General features: G+C 47.6%; 1 protein-coding gene across 1 annotated transcript in view; it reads left to right on the top strand.

The window, feature by feature from the left end:
- Positions 1 to 17,251: 17,251 nt before the first annotated feature.
- Positions 17,252 to 20,412, top strand: part of SRRM4 (serine/arginine repetitive matrix 4) — a 124,935-nt gene continuing 121,774 nt past the window's right edge. Inside the window, exon 1 of the mRNA XM_081175287.1 lies at positions 17,252 to 17,947. Within this exon, the coding sequence (XP_081031413.1) occupies positions 17,817 to 17,947 (131 nt within the window). The 5' untranslated portion in view covers positions 17,252 to 17,816. The remainder of the gene's footprint in view (positions 17,948 to 20,412) is intronic.

Genomic DNA, 20,412 nt, shown 5'->3' with positions numbered 1-20,412 from the left:
CAGCCATGAAGCTCACTGGTTGTCCTTGGGCCAGTGACTGCCTCTCAGCCTAACCCACATCACAAGGTTGTTGTTATGGGAATTAAACGAGGACAGGGAGAACCATGTCTGCCACCTTGAGCACCCCGGAGGAAAAAGTGGGATTTAAATGCAGCAAATAAAATAAAGTTGGCGGCCATCACAGTGAGTTCCACAGTTTATCTATGCACTGCATGAAGAACTTCGCCCATTTACCTGTCCTGAATCTTCCAGCATTCAGCTTTGTTGCATGCCCATTCAGTCCTCTGAATCTATGGGCGATTGGGCCATGATATTGTTTTTCTAAAGAAATTGCCTTAAAGCTTGCATCTTCCTTTTTACCTCGAACATTTGAGTGCAGCCACAGAAAAACGCTGCCGCAGTCGCTAATGGGCTGCACATTGTAGGGATTCTTTTATTTGGAGAGAAGAAAGGGAGAAATGAAGGCTGGCTTTTTGTTTGGGTTCGGTTTGGGTGTTTTTGGTTTTCTTTTCAATCCTGTTAAAGAGGAAGCGTCAGACAAAGCGCCATGTGATTCTCCCGCCCGGTGGCCTCGCTCAGGAACTGGAGTGTGTGTGTGTGTGTGTGTGTGTGTGTGTGTCCCTTTATTGTGTTGTTTTGCAAAGGTACTGGAGCATGCTGTGTTCTGATGTCGTCTTTGCTTGCATTGCCTTGCAAATGGAAAGCCAGCCTGCTGCCAGAGGAAGCAGGAGAGAGCGCGCAGGGACTGAACACATCATAACTGCAATCAGTAGGATTCAGGCTGTAAAGGGATGCGACAGAGAAAGGGGAAATATTTGCAATGAGGTGCCGTGCTGAGTTGGCTGTGGGAATCAGGATCCTTCCTTCCACTTAGGGTATGGTTACCAGATTTTTTTCAATGAATCCGGGGACACTTTTTTGGGGGGAGGGGGAAGCTGAGTAGCAACAGGGAGTCAGTAGTAGGGATGTTGAGGCAAAAGACCCTGGGCCCAAGCACACATGCATATTGTATAAGGGTGCAAAGCCCTTCTTTCGCATCCTGTGAAACATAAATGCGCAGAGTTTTTAAAAAACTGGGCAACAGTGCGCCGCTCGCAACTCCCAAGCCACCCCCATCAGTCAAAACAAAGGGGGAAGGGGGCAGGAGATCTGTACCACCAGATGTCCCTGGTTCCCCTTTGGCAGTGGCGGCGGCAGCAGCAGTCAGCAGCCCGGAGCCAGCCTGGTAGCACAGTTGGCTCTGGCTGGCTTCAGGAGCTGCTTGTGGCTTGCTGCCGTGTCGCCCGCCATTTTTCCTTGCCAGAAATCCCCATATGATGTGTTGTGCACAAGACACATCATATGGGGACTTCCAGAGAGGAAAAATGGCGGGCACCACGGAAGCGAGCAGCTCCTGAAGCCTGCCAGAGCCAACTGTGCTACCAGGCTGGCTCTGGGCTGCTGAGACTGTCGCTGCCACGTTTCCTGGGGACAGATTTGCAAATCTGGGGACATTCCGGTGACAGAATTTGTCTGGGGACAGATTTGCAAATCCGGGGACTGTCCCCGGGAACCGGGGATGTGTGGTAACCCTAACCTAGGGCATGCTGTCTTTTCCAGTGACTACCATACCTGAGGCAGTGCAAGTGAGGGAGACTTCTACACTGTAAGTTGCGGGAAGTGGTAGCCCTTTCTTGCTGCCAAAAGGTCATGCTGTACCAGTCTGATCTTCATAGAATCATATAATTGCAGAGTTGGGGGTGTACCAAAGGCTCATCTAGTCCAACTCCCTGTAATGAAGGAATCACAGCTGGAGAATCCCTGGCAGATGGCCCCACAACTTCTGTTTAAAAACCTCCAGTGAAGGAGAGTCTTCTGAGGGAGCTCATTCCACCGTCAAACAGCTCTTACCATCTGAAATGACTTCCTAATCTTTAGTCAGAATATCCTTGCAATTTCTCTCTCCGAACTCATGCAGGCCAGTTGACACTATGCATTCTATTTACAACTGGTACTGCAGCTTTCTACAAGCAGGTCTGCTGTAAAACAGAGTCCCTAGGTTTTGGAACTCTCTACCATCATGGGAACATGGGGTGCTGCTTTAAATGGAGTCAGAGCCTGGGTCTAACTAGGTCAGTATTTTCCTACACTCACTGACAGTGGGTCTCCAGGGCTTCAGAACATTCCAGTCCTACCTGGAGAAGCTGTGGGTTGAACCTATATGTAAAGCACATGCTCTGTTGTAGAGTCACAAGCTCTTCTTGTTTGAGGCATTGCTGCCTTGTGGTGGCGTGGTGAAACGCTGGAGTGTCTCCTAAAGGTAAAGGTAAAGGGACCCCTGCTCATCTCGCTTTACTGGCCAAGGGAGCCAGTGTGCAGCTTCCGGGTCATGTGGCCAGCATCACTAAGCTGCTTCTGGTGAACCAGAGCAGCATGTGGAAATGCTGTTTATCTTCCCACCAGAGCGGTACCTATTTATCTACTTGCACTTTGACATGCTTTCAAACTGTTAGGTTGGCAGAAGCTGGGACCGAGCACCGGGAGCTCACCCCGTCACAGGGATTCGAACCGCCAACCTTCTCGGCAAGCTCTAGGCTCTGTGGTTTAGACCACAGTGCCACCCGCATCCCATGTCTCCTATATCCTAGCAATAGAGGAACTGGGTGTTCAGCAGGCAGCCCACAACACATTGTGCAAGTCTAAGAAGGCAGGCAAAAGATCAGGACCCTGGACAGGTCACACTGAAGTTGGAGAGTGGTGCAAAGGAGCAGGGCCTTTTGTTTCCTTACAGGAGTCCTTGTCAGTGGTGCCCCACCAACCTCAGGCAGCTCCCACCTGCCTGTCTTCCTTCCTACAACCAGTCAGTGGGGTGGCCCTGGCAATGAGCTTCCTCCTCTTTAGCCCCAGTGTTGCCTTTGTAGGGAGGAGAATCGGGACAAAACTAGCTGGCTTCTATGTGTGTTGGCTTCTCTGCTCTGGCGCCATCTACTGTTGGGCCTCCCTGCCTTCTGCCACCACTGATCCTCATGGTCCAAGTATTGCATGCTCTACTCCTGGCAGAACTTTCAGAGCTAGAACCAATGGGTGGAGATTCTAGGGAGGCAGATTTGTACCACTGAGCTATGCCCCCTCTTGAAGGTGGAAGCTGTATATATGGGGGGAAGAAGACTTAATGACAGATTCCAAGTGGAACTTCCTATATCCCTGGCCCGTCCTCTGACTGATGTGTGTGTGAAAGAGATATACACTGATCAATCCAGAACAGTCCTTTGACAAGAACCAAATGGAGCCATAAGAACTGGCTGCTGGATCAGGGTCTAGCACAGCTTCCTGTTCTCACAATGTCCAACCAGATATCTGGGGGAAACCAACAGAGCACACTCCCCCATCCCTCGTGGCTTTGAATAACTGGTGTTCAGAAGTATTCCTGCCTCCAACCATGAAGGTAAAGCAATAGCCTTATATCCATAAATGTGTCGAATCCTCTTTTAAAGCCACCCATACATATTAGTGGCCTTCACTGTCTGTTGTGGGAGGGAGTTCCATAGCTTAACTATGAGATGTGTGAATAAGTATGTGTCAGGGAACTGCCATCAGCTCAGAGGCGGGAGGTGGAAGGGCAGTTGGGTTACAGGGAGCCTCCAAAGATAGTGAGAAGCAGCTCATCCTCCGGGGAGGAGCGAAGCCACGCCTCCAGTGGGGAAGGGATGCAGGGCTCGGAGGATGCAAGGGAGAGCCACAACACCGAACCTGACCAAAGCGGGGGGGAAGCAGGTCCCCCTTTGCCCACGCCCTCCCTGCGCAGAAGGCTTACACGCAGAGAGGGGAGGCGTAGGATAGGGGTCAAAAAACTGCTCTGCTGGGGAAAGTTTAAGGACCACCCACTCCCAGATTCTGCTAGCGCCTGAGCAAACATGGAATTGAGTCGATCTGCATTGTGAACATTTTGGACAGATAATAAAGCCTTGAAAAGACCAACGGGGAGTCTTGCCTGTTTGCTCTCGAGCAACCACGTTGGCATACATAACAGCATGTTTCAAAATCTGTCCCGAATCTTCCAAAGTTCAACTTTATTGGGTGTCCATGAATTCTAGTGTTATGAGAGAGAGAGAGAGAGAGAGAGAGAGAGAGAGAGAGAGAGTTTTCTCTATCTGCTTACTCCAAGCCAGCCATGATTTTACAAACAGCCAACATGTTGCCTCTTACTCGCCTTTCCTCTGAACCAAAAAGCTTCACCCTTACCTTAAAGGGGAGTCGCTCCATCCCCTTGACTATTTTGCTCACCTTTTCCCAAGGATTTCCAAGGATCTGGAGGTCAACGTTGCCCTCTTCTGCTTACCCTTGCAGCTGTTGTGCTGCTGGAAGGCAGGGAGCATTGTGATGGGAAGCACGTCGGCCTCTAGGATTTTGAGGGGCACCTCTGGAAACAGCTCAGGATTTGATTACCGTCTTCAAGTCTAATGGCTGCTGCTAAAAGCTGTTATTTCCGTGCTGTGGATCAATGGCTGTTGAAGAGCTGCCAACTGTGCTTGCTAGGGGAGGCATTGGATTTGGCATTACCCAGAAGGCTCTGCAGCTGGAGTAGGAGCCCAGGTGTTCATGTAAGAAGGCCCTCATCCAACCCAGCCTTTCAAGAAAGCCGTTTTGTTGGAACCATGCATGCACAGACATGGGAAAAGAAGGCGTCTCCAAAGAAGGCTCTGTTACAAAGATGGGGGACCTGTCTCAGCCTGAAGGCCATCTTCCCTTCCTGGTGACCTTCTGAGGGCCACATGCCAGAGTAGGGTGGGGCCAGAGGTGGGAGTGGGTGGAGCAAAGAATGTAAACCTTTGTGCAGAACGCTACGTTCTACACAAGATCACACACCTATCTCTATCCTCCAGTCAAGCAGGCACCAGGATCAGAGAAAAACACCCCAGAGGAATATGAAGTATGGCTGGTCAAAGGGTGGGGCCTGGGAAGAATCCCAAGGGTCAGACAGACAAGCCTGGGGGGCACATTTGGCCCCTGAGACTGAAGCTCCCCACCCCTGTAGACCACCATTTATATCAGTTTGAGGCTTGTTGATTTGAGGATGCAATAATGGTGGTGGTGGGGTTATAAACCATTAAATGGTGTTTTGTTTCTGTGTGCTCCGGCTTCCATCATGGTGTCCTGTTGCCCCAGAAGCAGTTTAGTCATACTGGCCACATGACCCGGAAATCTGTCTGTGGACAAACACTGGCTCCCTTGGCCTGAAAAGCGAGATGAGTGCCACAACCCCATAGTCGCCTTTGACTGGACTTAACCATCCAGGGGTCCTTTAAGGTCAAGGTAAAGGACAAGGACCCCTGGATGGTTAAGTCCTGCCAAAGGCGACTATGGGGTTGCGGTGCTCATCTCGCTTCAGGCCAAAGAAGCCGGTGTTTGTCCACAGACAGCTTTCCGGGTTATGTGGCCAGCAGGACTAAACCGCTTCTGGCACAACAGGACACCATGAGGGAAGCCGGAGCACACAGAAACGCTGTTTACCTTCTCATCGCAGCGGTACCTATTTATCTACTTGCACTGGTGTGCCTTTGAACTGCTAGGTTGGCAGGAGCTGGGACAGAGCAACAGGAGCTCACTCCATCGTGGGGATTCAAACTGCCAACCTTCCAATCAGCAAGCCCAAGAGGCTCAGTGGTTTAAGGCAAAGGCAAAAAGGTAAAGGGGTCCTTTACCTTTACCTATAAACCATTGCAAGTTGGACTAGCTCTAAGTTTAAAGAACTTTCTCACCACCCCCAACACACACATTGGTGGTCACTCGGTGTGCTTATCTGAAACCTGCACAAACCACCTGCCATTTTAATTACCCACAATGTCCCCAGCGTGGGATCACTCTGGGAGAATTTAGGAAATAAAAAAAACAGGTGGCTCTCCGTTTGTGGCAGATAACTCAAGAACCACTTTCGGCCAGAGTCATCTGTTTGAGGATGCCAGGTGCTGTCACCACCCCTGTGTGGAAGGGCCAGAGAGGAGAGAATGCCTTCTGTTTGGCTGGCATGCTAGCTGAGCACAGATCTGGGTATATGATGAGATACTCTTTTTGCTGGTGACACTAATCAGGAAAGAAAATGGCTCAGGACATCTTGTTGACTTGGGGTATGGTAAGAACATAAGAATATCTTGGGCCCCATGATCACTGCAGATGGTGACAGCAGTCACAAAATTAAAAGACGCCTACTTCTTGGGAGAAAATGACAAACCTAGACAGCATCTTAAAAAGCAGAGACATCACCTTGTCGACAAAGGTCCGTATAGTTAAAGCTATGGTTTTCCCAGGAGTGATGTATGGAAGAAGGCTGATCGCCGAAGAATTGATGCTTTGAATTATGGTGCTGGAGGAGACTATTGAGAGTCCCAGGGACTCGAAGAAGATCAAACCTATCCATTCTGAAGGAAAGCAGCCCTGAGTGCTCACTGGAAGGACAGATCCTGAAGCTGAGGCTCCAATACTTTGGCCACCTCATGAGAAGAGAAGACTCCCTGGAAAAGACCCTGATGTTGGGAAAGATGGAGGGCACAAGGAGAAGGGGACAACAGAGGACGAGATGGTTGGACAGTGTTCTCGAAGCTACCAGCATGAGTTTGACCAAACTGTGGGAGGCAGTGGAAGACAGGAGTGCCTGGCATGCTCTGGTCCATGGGGTCACGAAGAGTCAGACATGACTAAACGATTAAACATCAACAAGAACATAAGAACATTGCCAGATCTGGACAAGGGTCCATGTAATCTGGCCTCTCACATTGGCCAACCAGATGCCTATGGGAAACCAGCAAGCAGGATCTGAGCACAACAGCCCTCTTCCCTCCTGCGGCTTCCATCAACTAGGATTCAGCAGTGTTGTTGCGTCTAACTGTGGAGGCAGAGCATGGACCCCTTGCCTAGTAGCCATGGCTAGCACTCTCCACCATTAATTCATCTAATCCTCTTTGGAAGCCATTTAGGTTGGTGGCTACCACTGTTTCCTGTGGGAGTGAGTTCCACAGTTCCATCACGCACTGCATGAAGAAATCCTTTCTTTCCTCTGCCCTGAATCTTCCAGCATTCAACTTCATCAGACGTCCACGAGTTCTAGTCTTACGAGAGAGGAAGAAAAACTTTTCCTGATCTCTTTTTTCCTCCATGCTGTGCATCATTTCATAAACTTCCATTATGTCTCCTCTTACTCACCAATGGACTGACAATCCAAGTTCTTCAGCTGCTGTTCCAAACCGAGAAGCAGTCACAGCTAGAGCAGCAGAAAGAAGGAAACAGGCGAGGCATGGATCCCGAACGGAATTCTTCTCTCTGGCACTGTTTCCTAAGCCCCACACAGATTTTCCATCTGCTGTTTTCTCTATCATTAGATCCATGCAGTGCAGAGCAAGTGACATATTTGGCTCGTTTTAAGTATGAGCTTGTCGTTCCTGTAGGATGGGGAGGGGGGCGGAGAGGAAGGAAGGAAGGAAGGAAGGAAGGAAGGAAGGAAGGAAGGAAGGAAGGAAGGAAGGAAGGAAAGAAAGAAAGAAAGAAAGAAAGAAAGAAAGAAAGAAAGAAAGAAAGAAAGAAAGAAAGAAAGAAAGAAAGAAAGAAAGATCTGGCTTGACAAAAGACAGCTTCCTGTGTTCCTGACAAGTAAGCATTGAACACACTTCCTGGCTCATCCCAGATTCTGTACATTTCCTAGGATGTGATGAGCTGCAATTCAATGAGATGATGGAACATTTCAAGGTTTGACCTATTTTATCATTTATAAAATGATAGCCACAAGACATGGACATGTTATCCAGACAATAAGCATATAATAGGCCAGCTGTAAAGCAGAGTGATATAAACAGGGGTATAAACAGGAACAGCATGGATCTCAGAGTAGCAATTTGGAGATAAAATAAAACTACATGGTTTAGATTGAAAAGTAGCTTAAAACTCAGCCCTCCCCCCAACCAATTCCTTTCCTCATAATTCCTAAGACTGAATTTCCCTGTGGGTAAGACAATGCATTTGTAATACTAGAACTTGGGGGGGGGGGTGTCATCCAGTGAAAAGGACTGGTGGCAGACGAGAGTCAGTGCGGTATAGTGGTTAGAATGTCAGACTAGGACCTGGGAGACCAGGGTTCAAATCTCCACTTGGCCATTGTGCTTGCTGGGTGACCTTGGGCCAGACACTCACTCTCAGCCTAACCTACTATTGGCAAAACCTATCGGTGTTTCACAACTTTCTGACTAGTTGCAGGACCTTAGCCAGACCTAGCAGAGTAAAAGCAGAGTCCACGGAAGCAATTGGCAGCTTGGCTGCAGACAGGATAGACGAAGCAGGAACCAGGAACTAGTAGTTAGGTGTTTATTATATACAGTGGACTATTTACAGGAACAGAACACGGATCTTTAGCTAGCTCTCTCATACACGACTCACAACTCCTACACTGACACACTGAACCACTGAACTAACACATTCCAGTTGGTAGGCCATTAATTATCACTCCCTTGAGAGAGCTTGACCAATCAGGGAGCTGTCTCCATGCCTCTGTTATCACCAGGCAAACTTACTCCTTCACATTACCTTGGCTGTCTGCTAAACTCTCATTGACTCTGTGTGAGTAGCTGCACGTATTCAGATTCCCAACACTTACCTCACAGGGTTGTTGTGGGGATGACATGAGGAAGAGGAAAAGCACATAGTTCACCTTGAGCTCCTTGAAGGAAGGAAGGCATGATATAAAGGCAATAAATGGCAGGAGGAGGGCAGACAAAACAAAGCACTTCTTCACTCAGAATATTCATTTATTCCAGGGGTTGTGAATGCAGAACTGCTGGACTCCCAGCTCCCATCAGTCCTAGGCAAGGGTGATGGAGCTGGTGGTCCAACAATTTCTAGAGGTTGCCATGTTGACTATCACAGGTCTATGAAATTCACCGCCACAACATTTGTCAGTTGTTGCTGATTTAAACAATGTTGGGGGGGATGGCCAAAAGAAGAGCATGTATCTTATAAAGTAGAGACATCACCTTGCCAACAAAGGTCCGTATAGTTAAAGCTATGTTTTTCCCAGTAGTGATGTATGGAAGTGAGAGCTGGACCATAAAGAAGGCTGATCGCCAAAGAATTGATGCTTTTGAATTATGGTGCTGGAGGAGACTCTTGAGAGTCCCATGGACTGCAAGAAGATCAAACCTATCCATTCTGAAGGAAATCAGCCCTGAGTGCTCACTGGAAGGACAGGTTCTGAAGCTGAGGCTCCAATACTTTGGCCACCTCATGAGAAGAGAAGACTCCCTGGAAAAGAACCTGATGTTGGGAAAGATGGAGGGCACAAGGAGAAGGGGACAACAGAGGATGAGATTGTTGGACAGTGTTCTCGAAGCTACCAGCATGAGTTTGACCAAACTGCGGGAGGCAGTGGAAGACAGGAGTGCCTGGCGTGCTCTGGTCCATGGGGTCACGAAGAGTCAGACACAACTAAACGACTAAACAACAACAACAAGACCCTGCTGGATCAGGCCAATGGCCCATCTCACCCAGCATCCTGGGGCCAAGCAAATGCCTTAACAGAAAGCCCAAAAGCAGGACCTGAGCCACAACAGCATCTCTCCCTACTTGTAATTCCCATCATCTGGTAAGAGAGGCATACTGCCTTGGATTGTGGAGGTAAAACATGGCATAAGACCATAAGAAAAGCCCCGGTGGATCAGGCCCATCTCATCCATCAGCGTGTTCTCGCAGGGACCAACCAGATGCCTCTGGGGAGTCTGCAAGCAGGATGTGAAGGCAACAGCCCACTCCCTCTGTGGTCCCTTTTCCACTGTCCTGGTGCCTCTGATCCAGGAAGCAGCATATGACCACCATGAAAAGTAAGAAGATCAGAAGAGCCTGCTGGGCCAGGCCAATGACCCGTCTCGTCCAGCGTCCTGTTCTCTCAGTGGCCAACCAGGTACCTATGGGAAACCAGCAAGCAGGTATGCCCCACGGAGGACCTTAAAGTCTATAAATAGTAACACTCTAGAGGTCCCGGGCCCTAAGGAAGTCAGATTAGCCTCAACCAGAGCCAGGGCCTTCTCTACACTGGCTCCAGCCTGGTGGAACGTTCTGTCTCATCAGACCCGGGCCCTGCAAGATCTGATTTCTTTCTGCAGGGCCTGTAAGACAGAGTTGTTCCGCCTGGCCTTCGGCTTGGAATCAAATTGATCCCCTCACCCTCTTTACTTTTTCCTTTCTCCTTCTGTGATGGAACTCCTATTTGGGGACTTTCCTGGCTTTTTTCTGGCCCACGTAGGACCAGTCTGGACAGTTGGCCTTGGTGAAGACTTGATGTTTTCACCCCCCCAAAAAAGTTTTTGATTTGAGTTCCTACTGAAATGAGGCTGCATTTTAATCTTGTTTTTAAGTTGTATTTCAATCAACTGTTTTATACCGGTGTTAGCTGCCCTGAGCCCAGTCTTGGCTGGGGAGGGCAGTGTATAAATAAAAATTAATTAATTAATTAATTAATTAATTAATTAATTAAGCAGGACCCTAGCACAAGAGCATTCTCTACTCTTGTGGCTTCCAGTAGCTGGTATTCAGAAGCGTTGCTGCCTCCAACCACGGGTGTAGGAAGGGGGTGTGGTGGGTGCGGACTGCCCCGGGTGCCATACCTGGGGGAGGGTGACATCACCACCCCACCCCCAGACACTCACCATGGGCAGTGCACCCCCAGGACACCGCAGGCGGCGCACCCCCTGGGAGGCTCACGGTGGAGGCCAAGCCGAGCCACTGTGGCTAGTATTGCCCATCAATAGCCCTCTCCTCCATTAATTTGTCTAATCCGCTATTAAAGCCATCCAGGGCTATCAGCAAGTCCTGTGGCAGTGAGTTCCATAGTTAACTATGTGTGAGCTGATGGCATGAGTGCGGGTGCACGTTTCAGCGTTTCCCAGCCAGAGTTTATCAAGAGCAAGGAGGCATACCCCGGTTGTCGTGAAACTGGAGACAGAAAGGGATTTTTAAACTCGAGTAAAATTTTGCAGCAGAACAAAAACCCGCTGTTCGCAAGAGTATGGCTGGAAAGAACCCTCTCTCTGGCACAGCTCCAAGGAACCACTAGAGGGCACTCTTACCCACCAATCTCGCTGAGTTTCTGAGCACTCCATTCGCTGTCTGCCCCTTGGTTCCCATTCTCCGCACAATGGCTGGTGCAAGAGACGAGCGTAATAATAATGGTAATGCAACTTGATGGCTTTCCAGTCCAAGCGCAATGTATGTCAGCAATCTGGAGGAAGAACTGCTTGGGAGGGAGAGTTGATTTCCTACAGTTGCTTGAATGAATGCAGTGATCATAGGTGATTGGGACAGAGCATAGGAGCCAAGGGCCAAGGTCCCCTCCCTCCCCCCAGTAAAATATTTGAGGGGGCTCCCCCCCCAAAAAATAGTTGATGGACATTGCAATTCAAATGTCATGTGCATGCTGCATATTATAACTGATTATGTGGGGTGGGGCTTATCAGCCCCCACCCAATATTTTATTTAAGTTGGCACCCCGGGACAGAGTACAGTGGTACCTCGGGTTAAGTACTTAATTCGTTCCGGAGGTCTGTTCTTAACCTGAAACTGCTCTTAACCTGAAGCACCACTTTAGCTAATGGGGCCTCCTACTGCTGCCGCGCCGCCGGAGCACGATATCTGTTCTTATCCTGAAGCAAAGTTCTTAACCTGAGGTACTCTTTCTGGGTTAGTGAAGTCTGTAACCTGAAGCGTATGTAACCCGAGATAACACTGTATTGCAAAGCACAGTCTGCAAGGTTACTTACTGCCTCTGGTTTTCCATCTCCCGTGCACACATATACATACCAAAACTCATGAATTGTCATCTGGAAAGCTTGTGGTGATGGCCCAAGCATTTCAGCATCCTGTTCTCACATTGGCCAGCAAGGTGCCTTTTCTGGGAAGTCCACAAGCACGGTGCAAACGCAACACCACCCTCTTCATTTATGACGCCAAGTAACTGGTATTCAGAAGTCTACTGCCTCCAACAGGGGAGGGAATAACATATGCATTGTGGCTAGCAGCCACTGATAGCCTTATCTTTCACAAATTCATCTGCGCCTCTTTTAAAGCCATCCATGTTGGCAGCGTACCCTCCAAGTGTCCCGATTTTCCAGGGACAGCCTTGGGATTATGAAAGTCATCCCAGATTCTGATTTGACCCAGGAATGTCCCTGTTTCCTCTATCAGGGCTGCTGCCACCAAGCTCAGGGAGGAGAATGAGATGACACTTTTTTCGAGTGGTGGTGGGGAGGGCCTTGCAGAGCCAGGCAGAGGCCCGGGCCAGGTAGAGAATGTGCCCCCCCTTTTTTTACCCTGGGGATAACTGAAGTCTTATTTATAAGTAAGTATAGAAATAATTTTCACAAACGTTATGCTGACAAATAATTTTATTTCAAGGCTTGAGCCATATCTGCATATAAAGACAAAATGGAAAATATAGATATAGGTAAAGGTAAAGGGACCCCTGACCGTTAGGTCCAGTCGTGACCAGCTCTGGGGTTGCGGCGCTCATCTCGCTCTATAGGCCGAGGGAGCTGGCGTGCAGCTTCCGGGTCATGTGGCCAGCATGACTAATCCACTTCTGGTGAACCAGAGCAGCGCACGGAAACGTCACTTACCTTCCTGCCGCAGCGGTACCTATTTATCTACTTGCATTTTGATGTGCTTTTGAACTGCTAGGTTGGCAGGAGCGGGGACCGAGCAACGGGAGCTCACCCTGTTGCAGGGATTCAAACCCCTGACCTTCTGATCAGTAAGTCCTACGCTCTGTGGTTTAACCCACAGCGCCATCCTAAATGTAGATAAACAATAGTGCTTTTTAAAAATACATAGGGAAAAGGATTATTTTAAGTATTTGCATTTAAAAATGCTTTTGTGAATATGCTGACCAAGGCCCCCTTTGGAATCGGAGGCCCGGGCAAAGTGGCCCATATGCCCCCCCCCCGTCTGGGCCTGGTGGTGGGGGCTGCTGCTGCTACGAGGGAGCATCCTGTTGCCTCTCTATGGCCCCTTCATGGTCACCGCTGCCAACATCCTCCCTTGGGCAGCTTGTAGCCAGCAAGGGCGAGGAGAGGTTGCCACCGCTGGGCCCAGCCCCACATGACACACCAGCTTTGAGGGGCAGGCAGAGGGGCAAGGCCTCTCTGGGGAAGAAGAAAGGGGAAGTGGAGCAGAGCGGAGTGCAAGCAATCTTGGAAAAAAATTTAATGCTTTTTGTGTCTGTATCTAATCTTGCCCCTTTCTAAAGTTTATTTAACGGTGTGCATTTTTCATTTTGTAAATCAACCAAATAATAAAATAGAATTGGGATTAAGGGGTTTTCATTGGATGGTGGAAAATGCATGTGTTTTGTCCTGTTGGTGTTGTAGTAGTAGTAGTAGTAGTAGTAGTAGTAGTAGTAGTAATAATAATAATAATAATAATAATAATAATAATAATAATAATAATTTATTTGTACCCTGCCCATATGGCTGGGTTTCCCCAGCCACTCTGGGCAGCTTTCAACAAAGATTAAAAATACTTTAAAATGTTACACATTAAAAATGATGGCACTTGCCCATCTTCTGATCAGAAATGCTCTGCAGTGGGGGGACCAAAAAAAGTGGGTGGTTGCGGAGGGTCAGTTGGCGTGGGGGGGGAGTGAAAAATGTTCCTGTTTTCATCCGAGGAATGTTGAAGGTTATGTGACAGTCATCACTGCCTCATATGGGAGCAAACTCCACAGTTCAACTACACACCGTGTGAAAAAGGACTTCATTTTGTCTCTTCTGAATCTTCCAACATGCAGTTTTCAAACCTTCCAGGTCTAAGCTGTAGCATCAATCCTCCAGAATACCTTCCCAAAAGATATTATGGACGTTCAATCAGCTGGGTGCTTTAAATGTCTATTCAGAACCCATTTGTTTCCTTTTATCATAATATATTTGCTATTTTCTCATCTTAATTTATGGTATCTTATACCTGCAAGCGGCTTAGATCCCCCTCCCCCCCAAAAAATGTTTTAATCCAGAAATGATGATAATATTATGAATAATAATAGAAGAGAAGAGAAGACTGGGAGGTGATAAAAGAGCCATCTTCAAAAACCTGAAGGGCTGTCCCATGGAAGAGGGAGCAAGCTTGTTTTCTTCTGCTCTGGAGGCTAGGATCTGAACCGATGGGTTCAAGTTACAAGAAAGGAGATTCCAACTAAACTGTCAGGAGTGCATGCAGGAGCCAGGCCCTGTGACCAGTAGGACTTTGCAGGACTGGGGCCTTCCTAAGTTTGTTCTGAAGAGGCAAGGCGTGGCCACACAGGTGAGGCCGATTGGTAACTCACAGCACCTGGTGGCAAGAGCCAGGAAGGGATATAAGGTCAGCATTTCCCTTCGGCTCTTTGCCACAGCAACACGTTCCCTGCCTTGTTGCGTTTGGCTCTTTGACTCCTTGCTTCTTGATCCTCGGACCCTTGCCTTTGTGACTCTTTGCTTCTTGATCCTCGGACCCTTGCCTTTGTGACTCCTTGCTTCTTGATCCTCAGACCCTTGACTTTGTGACTCCCGGCTCTCTGACCCTTGGACTCTTGGCTTCCTGACTCCTGGCTTCTGGACTCCTGTTCCTGCTCCCACCCCGCCATCTTGTCCCCCTGTCCCGAACTCACCAGCCGGGACTTCGATTGTCCGTGAACTGGACTGTGGCATAAATATGAGGGAGAACTTTCTGACAGTAAGAGCTGTTTGTCAGTGGAACAGATTACTTTGGAAGGTGTTGGGCTCTCCTTCACTGGAGGTTTTCTAAAACAGAAATTGAGTGGCCAGCTGTCAGAGATTCTTTCGCTGCAATTCTTGCATTACAGGAGGTTGAAATAGACGGCCCTTGGGGTACCTTCCAACTCTTCCATTCTATGCTCCTAATAGCCTGTGTGTCAACTATCAAAAGTCTGGAAGACATCAGTCTAATGACTCCAAACATGGACAGTGATATAATTTTGTCTTAAGGCAAAGAAGGAAAAGGACCACAAAGCAAGGAGCTGGCCCTCTGGATTTGCAGAATTCTTCCTTAGGTTTGATGTTAAGGAAGGAGCAGGAAAGAGGAGAGGAGAGAAATGTTGCTAATTATGCTCTTTGGGCCTTGTCAAGGTACTGTGTTGCTGTCTCTGCTTGTATTTCATTTCATGGGCCAACCCACCTGCCCAGGTTTAAGAGTGAATGAGGCAAGGCATGGCCTACAAGAGGGAAAACCTCAAACTCATTACATCCTTCGGGAGTGATCCTATGCACAAGAAGCTGGCATAGAGCAAGCTGGTGTAAATTAAGCAGGTGAAACATTATACCAGATCCAAGGTAAAAAAGTACAGGTAAAAAGATGAAGGCCCCCTGGATGGTTAAGTTCAGTCAAAGCCGGCTGTGAGGTTATAGCACTCATCTCGCTTCCGGCCAAGGGAGCTGGCTCTTGTCCACAGACAGCTTTCCGGGTTATGCGGCCAGCATGACTAACCCACTTCTGGCACAACAGAACACTGTGATGGAAGCCAGAGCACATGGAAATGCCATTTACCTTCCCGCCACAGTAGTACCTATTTATCTACTTGCACATGTGTGCTTTTGAACTACTAGGTTGGCAGGAGCTGAGACAGAGTAAGGGGAGCTCACCCCATCACAGGGATTCGAACCGCCAACCTTCTGATCGGCAAGCCCAAGAGGCTCAGCGGTTTAGACCACAGTGCCCCCTTGCCACTGTGAGGACATGATGCTGGACTAGATGGGCCTTTGGCTGCATCCAGCAGCGCTTTCCGTGTGTGTGTGTGTGGTGAAATCATATGTTCTGAAAATAGTTTTATATATATATATATATATATATATATATATATATATATATATATATATATATATATTGATTTTTAATAGGTTGTAGAAGAAATAGAAGAACAATATGAACCCTCCTCCCCCAGTTTTCCTATCCCCGACTCCAGGAAAAGTTACAGAAGAACATTGATGAGGAGTCATGTCCCACCAACCAGGTTCTTTTCCATACACCTTCTGTTCGCCCACACCTGAGTTCAAACCCCCATTGAACACAGTGAGGATTTCTTTTGAGTAAACATGCTTTGGATTAGGCTGTGTAAACCATAGGACTGATATCAGCTGGGATGTTTCAAATCAGGTAGGAGCAGAACACAATGGGAAAGATATCTGTATCTCCACACACACACACACACACACCCTCAATGGGCCATTTTGAGTGGAAACTGCCACGAAAGGAAAGCATTGACTTGACTGATGGATGTCAGGTTGAAGTGGTGAGAAGGTTAAGACCAGGTTTCAACTCCCCATTCAGTCGTGAGACACATTGGCTGACCTGGGGGTGGCAGTCGCAACCTAGCCCACCTCACTGGATCATGATGCTGAAAGGTCAGAAAGTGTAGATCCACTCACACCACCTAGAGCTCCTTGGAAGAAAGGTAAGGATGCAAATGTCACAAGTAAATAATATATAGCCCCAAACAAAGTTGATCCTGCAGGCATTGCTGGGGGTAGGACTAGATGACGGGATGGGTCAACTCTACAATTTTATAAATCTATGATTCTAAGCCTGAAATCTCCCTTCCTTTCTTAACCCACAAAAAGGAATAGGGACTGTTAGGCTTTAGGGTATTACAATATTCTATTGGTTGTATGCAGCAAAGTTCTACTCAAAGTAGACCCATTGAAATTAAGGGACCTAAGTTGCCCATCCATTTCCACGTGTCTAGAACTAAAATTGAATGCAACCTGTTTTTAGTTGCAATTCGTTTTTAACTTAAATATTATTATTTTTTGAGGGGGGAGGTTAGATATGGCAATTTAATTTTTCGTTAAAAGGCTTGATTAGCATCGTTTTTGGGACAATCAGATGTACAGTATATAATTTATCACAGCTTATTTGAATACATTCGAATACATTTTTTCCAGTTGACGTTTTAAACAGTTGTTTTTACTGATAATTTCACTGTTTTATTTTATTTTTGTTAACCGCTTTCAGGCTTTATTTTATTTCGCAGTCGAGCGGGACATAATAAATTTCGTGAAACGAACAAAGTGCAAGCTCAAGCCTTTGTGTTTGCCTGCGACAGACTGTGAGTCCTTAGGAAGTGCCATTGCGCTGAGCACTTGAGGGCCTGTCCTTACCCCGCCTCTCTCCAAAATAGGGGGGGTGAGGTTATTTAATTAGGCTTGTTCCTTCCCTCCCCTCCCTCTCCGATTCTGCTGGGGGCGGGGAAGAGATGCATACAAGCAGCTGGAGGGGCGAGCGTGAGTTTCTGCTCATTTCCTCCCCTTCTCAATTAAATCGCGTCTGAGTCAGCGCCTCGCCCTGTCCTCCCCACCCCCGTTCTCCCCTCCCAGGCCATTGACAGGCACACGCCCGGAGGACCCGGGGACCAGCCGCCCTTTGTGATGCTGATTCGGGCTGGAGGAGCCCCTCCGTCTTTTGTCTGATGTTTTCCAGGCAGACGGAGGAGGAGAGAGCGCAGCAGCAGCTCTTGAAAATTGACCAGCCCCCCGAGCTGCGCGTCACATCGGAGCAAAGACAAAACGCCCGCCTGCCTGGGCTTAGCGCGCACGCACAGCCGGGTCGGGAGGCAGACGGAGGCGCTTCCCTTACGCAGGAAACACAGGGCTTGGTGACTTCCCCCCAAAAATATTGTCGATCCAGGCTATTACCCCGCCAGGGCAAACCGTCTTAGGCAGGCGCCGGCCAGGTGAGAGAGCCCCCGGGCTCGGAGAGGCGGAAATGTAACATTTCAGAACCCTGGACAGTTCCGAGCGCGGCGGCGCTTTGACGGTCGGGCCATGGCGAGCGTCCAGCAGGGCGAAAAGCAGCTGTTCGAGAAGTTCTGGAGAGGGACCTTCAAAGCCGTGGCCACGCCAAGACCCGGCAGCGTCATCGTGGCCAGCATCACCTCTCGCAAGCCCCTGGCCAGGTAGGAAACTTGTTCGCATTGCTCTGTATTTGAAGCTAGACCGGCTGCCTCCTTCCTCTCCTTCCGCGGTTTATTCTGTTTTATTCCAACATGCTGGGGCACGGGGGAGACTGGCCGTTTTGTAAGGAAAGAGCTATGAAAATAGTGCTTTTGCTGCTTTTACTCTCTGCGTTTTAGTAGATCTGTTGTTGTTTTTAATCTTGCTTTAATTCCGTTATACTTTTTAACTATTAATTTGCATATGCTTTTCTGCCTCCTTCGTTTTATCTGCATTGTGTAAGCCGCCTTGAGCCCTGGTCTTGGGGAAAAGGCGGGATATAAACAAACAAATAAATAAATGTTTAACCGCATGTTTTATTGATGACTTCTCTGTCTTGACTGATGTATTTCTCTGTGGTTTGGGTTTTCAATGTAGTATATGCATTTTGCTCCGCTCCCCCCCCCCCTTATCTTACTATATTTATTGTAAGCTACTCAGGGATTTTGCATATTAAATGGTAAATAACAATTATCGAGGAAGAGGACCCTTTGCTCCAGCCCTGTGGGTGCAGGGAGTCAGGAACCCTCTCGCCTTCTGTTTGATCAATGGCTAAGAGATCTTCCCTAATTGGGGTAGATCAGGGGTTTGTGAGAGTCTGTGTGTAAATGAGGAGGTGGATGTGGAAACTTTTCCTGGACCTGTAGAAATTAAGAGCCTGCAGGAGCATATCAGATACCTGGATGGTGGTGGTTGGCTTATTAAGGAGCAAGAAAGGTTTTGGGGTTGAGCTTTGAAGAATATGTCCAATCTCTCTGAATGTTCGAGTTTTAATGACTTTTTTTTAAAAAAAACCACCATATTTAATATACTGTCACTTTACGGCACCTGCATCCTTTCCTACCACCTTGCAGAATTCAGGATGGGGTGGGTTAGATCCTGAAAAATGTACATCAGGAATAAACAATGACTCTTCCCTGGTTTTGTGCACCGAGCATCTCTGTGAATGGAGGAGGTGGGCATGAAAACTTTTTCTAGACCAGCTGGGCTTTGGTGGGAGCAGGGGAGCTAAAGAGTAGCATCTGCAAGAGCAAATCAAATATATTGATTATGAAGGTGGTGATGGTTGGGTTTTAGAAGCAAGATAGGTTTGGGGGTTGAGCCTTGATGATGTGCCTATTCTCCGGTCAATCTGAAACAGATTTAATGGCATTTAAAAAACACAACTTTTTGTAAATGTACAGTTACTTTCCTCCACTACCCAACATTCAGGATAGGGTGAGCAAGAGACTGAAATTGATGCATCTAGAACACAGCAAGTGTGCCCTGGTTTGGGAATGACTAAAAAAAGATATTAAAATTGCATCCACCTAAACACAAAAATTCAGGAGTGCGGAAGAATGGCAGAGGAGTCTGACCTTTTAGTCCCTTTTGTAAAAAGCCATGATGTGTGAGCAACTGGATGTTTGAAAAATAAAGTTAGGCTTACTGATGTGCTCTGACCTTTAAAAGGTGTAAAGTCCAAAGGTGAAGGTGATGAGGAAGGAAATTGTATGTGGCACACATACATATTATTAAACTGTTCAGAGGTTTATTTACAATTATATATATTTTTAAATGATATTTTTTAATGATTTCAATATTTGTTTTTAAGCATTTCCTTTTAATGAAAAAACTGAAAACGTTATAGCTTTGTTCTTTTTGTAAACTCCTTTGAGGTTTTATTATTTACTTTATTGCATTTATATCCCTCGTTTTTTCTCTCCAGGGATCTCAGGGTAATATGCATGTTCCTCATTTAATCTCCACAACAACCTTGTGAGGTAGGCTAGGCTGAGAGACAGCCACTTGCCCAAAGTCACCCTGTGAGCTTCATGCCCAAGTGGGAATTTGAACCCTTGTCCCCTCCAGGTCCTACTCTGATGCTCTAACCACTACATTACCACTGGCTTTTATTTTATTACCATCAAGCATTATATCAATCTTGGGGAATAAATAAGTAAAGCGGCACATACATTTTGCTAAATAAATAAATGGACTTTGGGACGGAAAGACAGCAGCATTTTTCAAATAAAACTCCCCGAGCTGCACACCGGGGAGTTTGTTGGCGCTGGAGTTTCCTGCACTGCTGTTTTGCAACATTTCTGCTAGAATTCAGGAGGATTACCCATAGGACTGAGCTGCAGCTCTTCCAAGAGGCTTAGGGCAAGTACAGCAATCTATGTGGCTTCTCCCAGATTATTGCATGGATAAGCGCAAGAATTGGCACTCTTGCCAAGTGGGGCTTATAGGGGCTGGTGGCACTGTAGGGTCAAACAAAATCCCCACGCAGAAGTCCACCCCAGCACATAAATGACATTTTGGGTGCAAATATTTGTCCAGGCATCTCTCAGTGATGGTGCTTCCATTGCTTTCACATTCTGGGAAGAGATGTTGATATGGAACAGCACACATAATTCTCCACTATCACTGGCATTAGGAACAGCTA

The sequence above is a fragment of the Podarcis bocagei genome (genome assembly GCF_964188305.1).
Source record: "Podarcis bocagei genome assembly, chromosome: 16".
Taxonomy (NCBI): Eukaryota; Metazoa; Chordata; class Lepidosauria; order Squamata; family Lacertidae; genus Podarcis; species Podarcis bocagei.
Note: the sequence above shows the minus strand (reverse complement) of the source record. Positions and strands in the feature narration are given on the sequence as shown.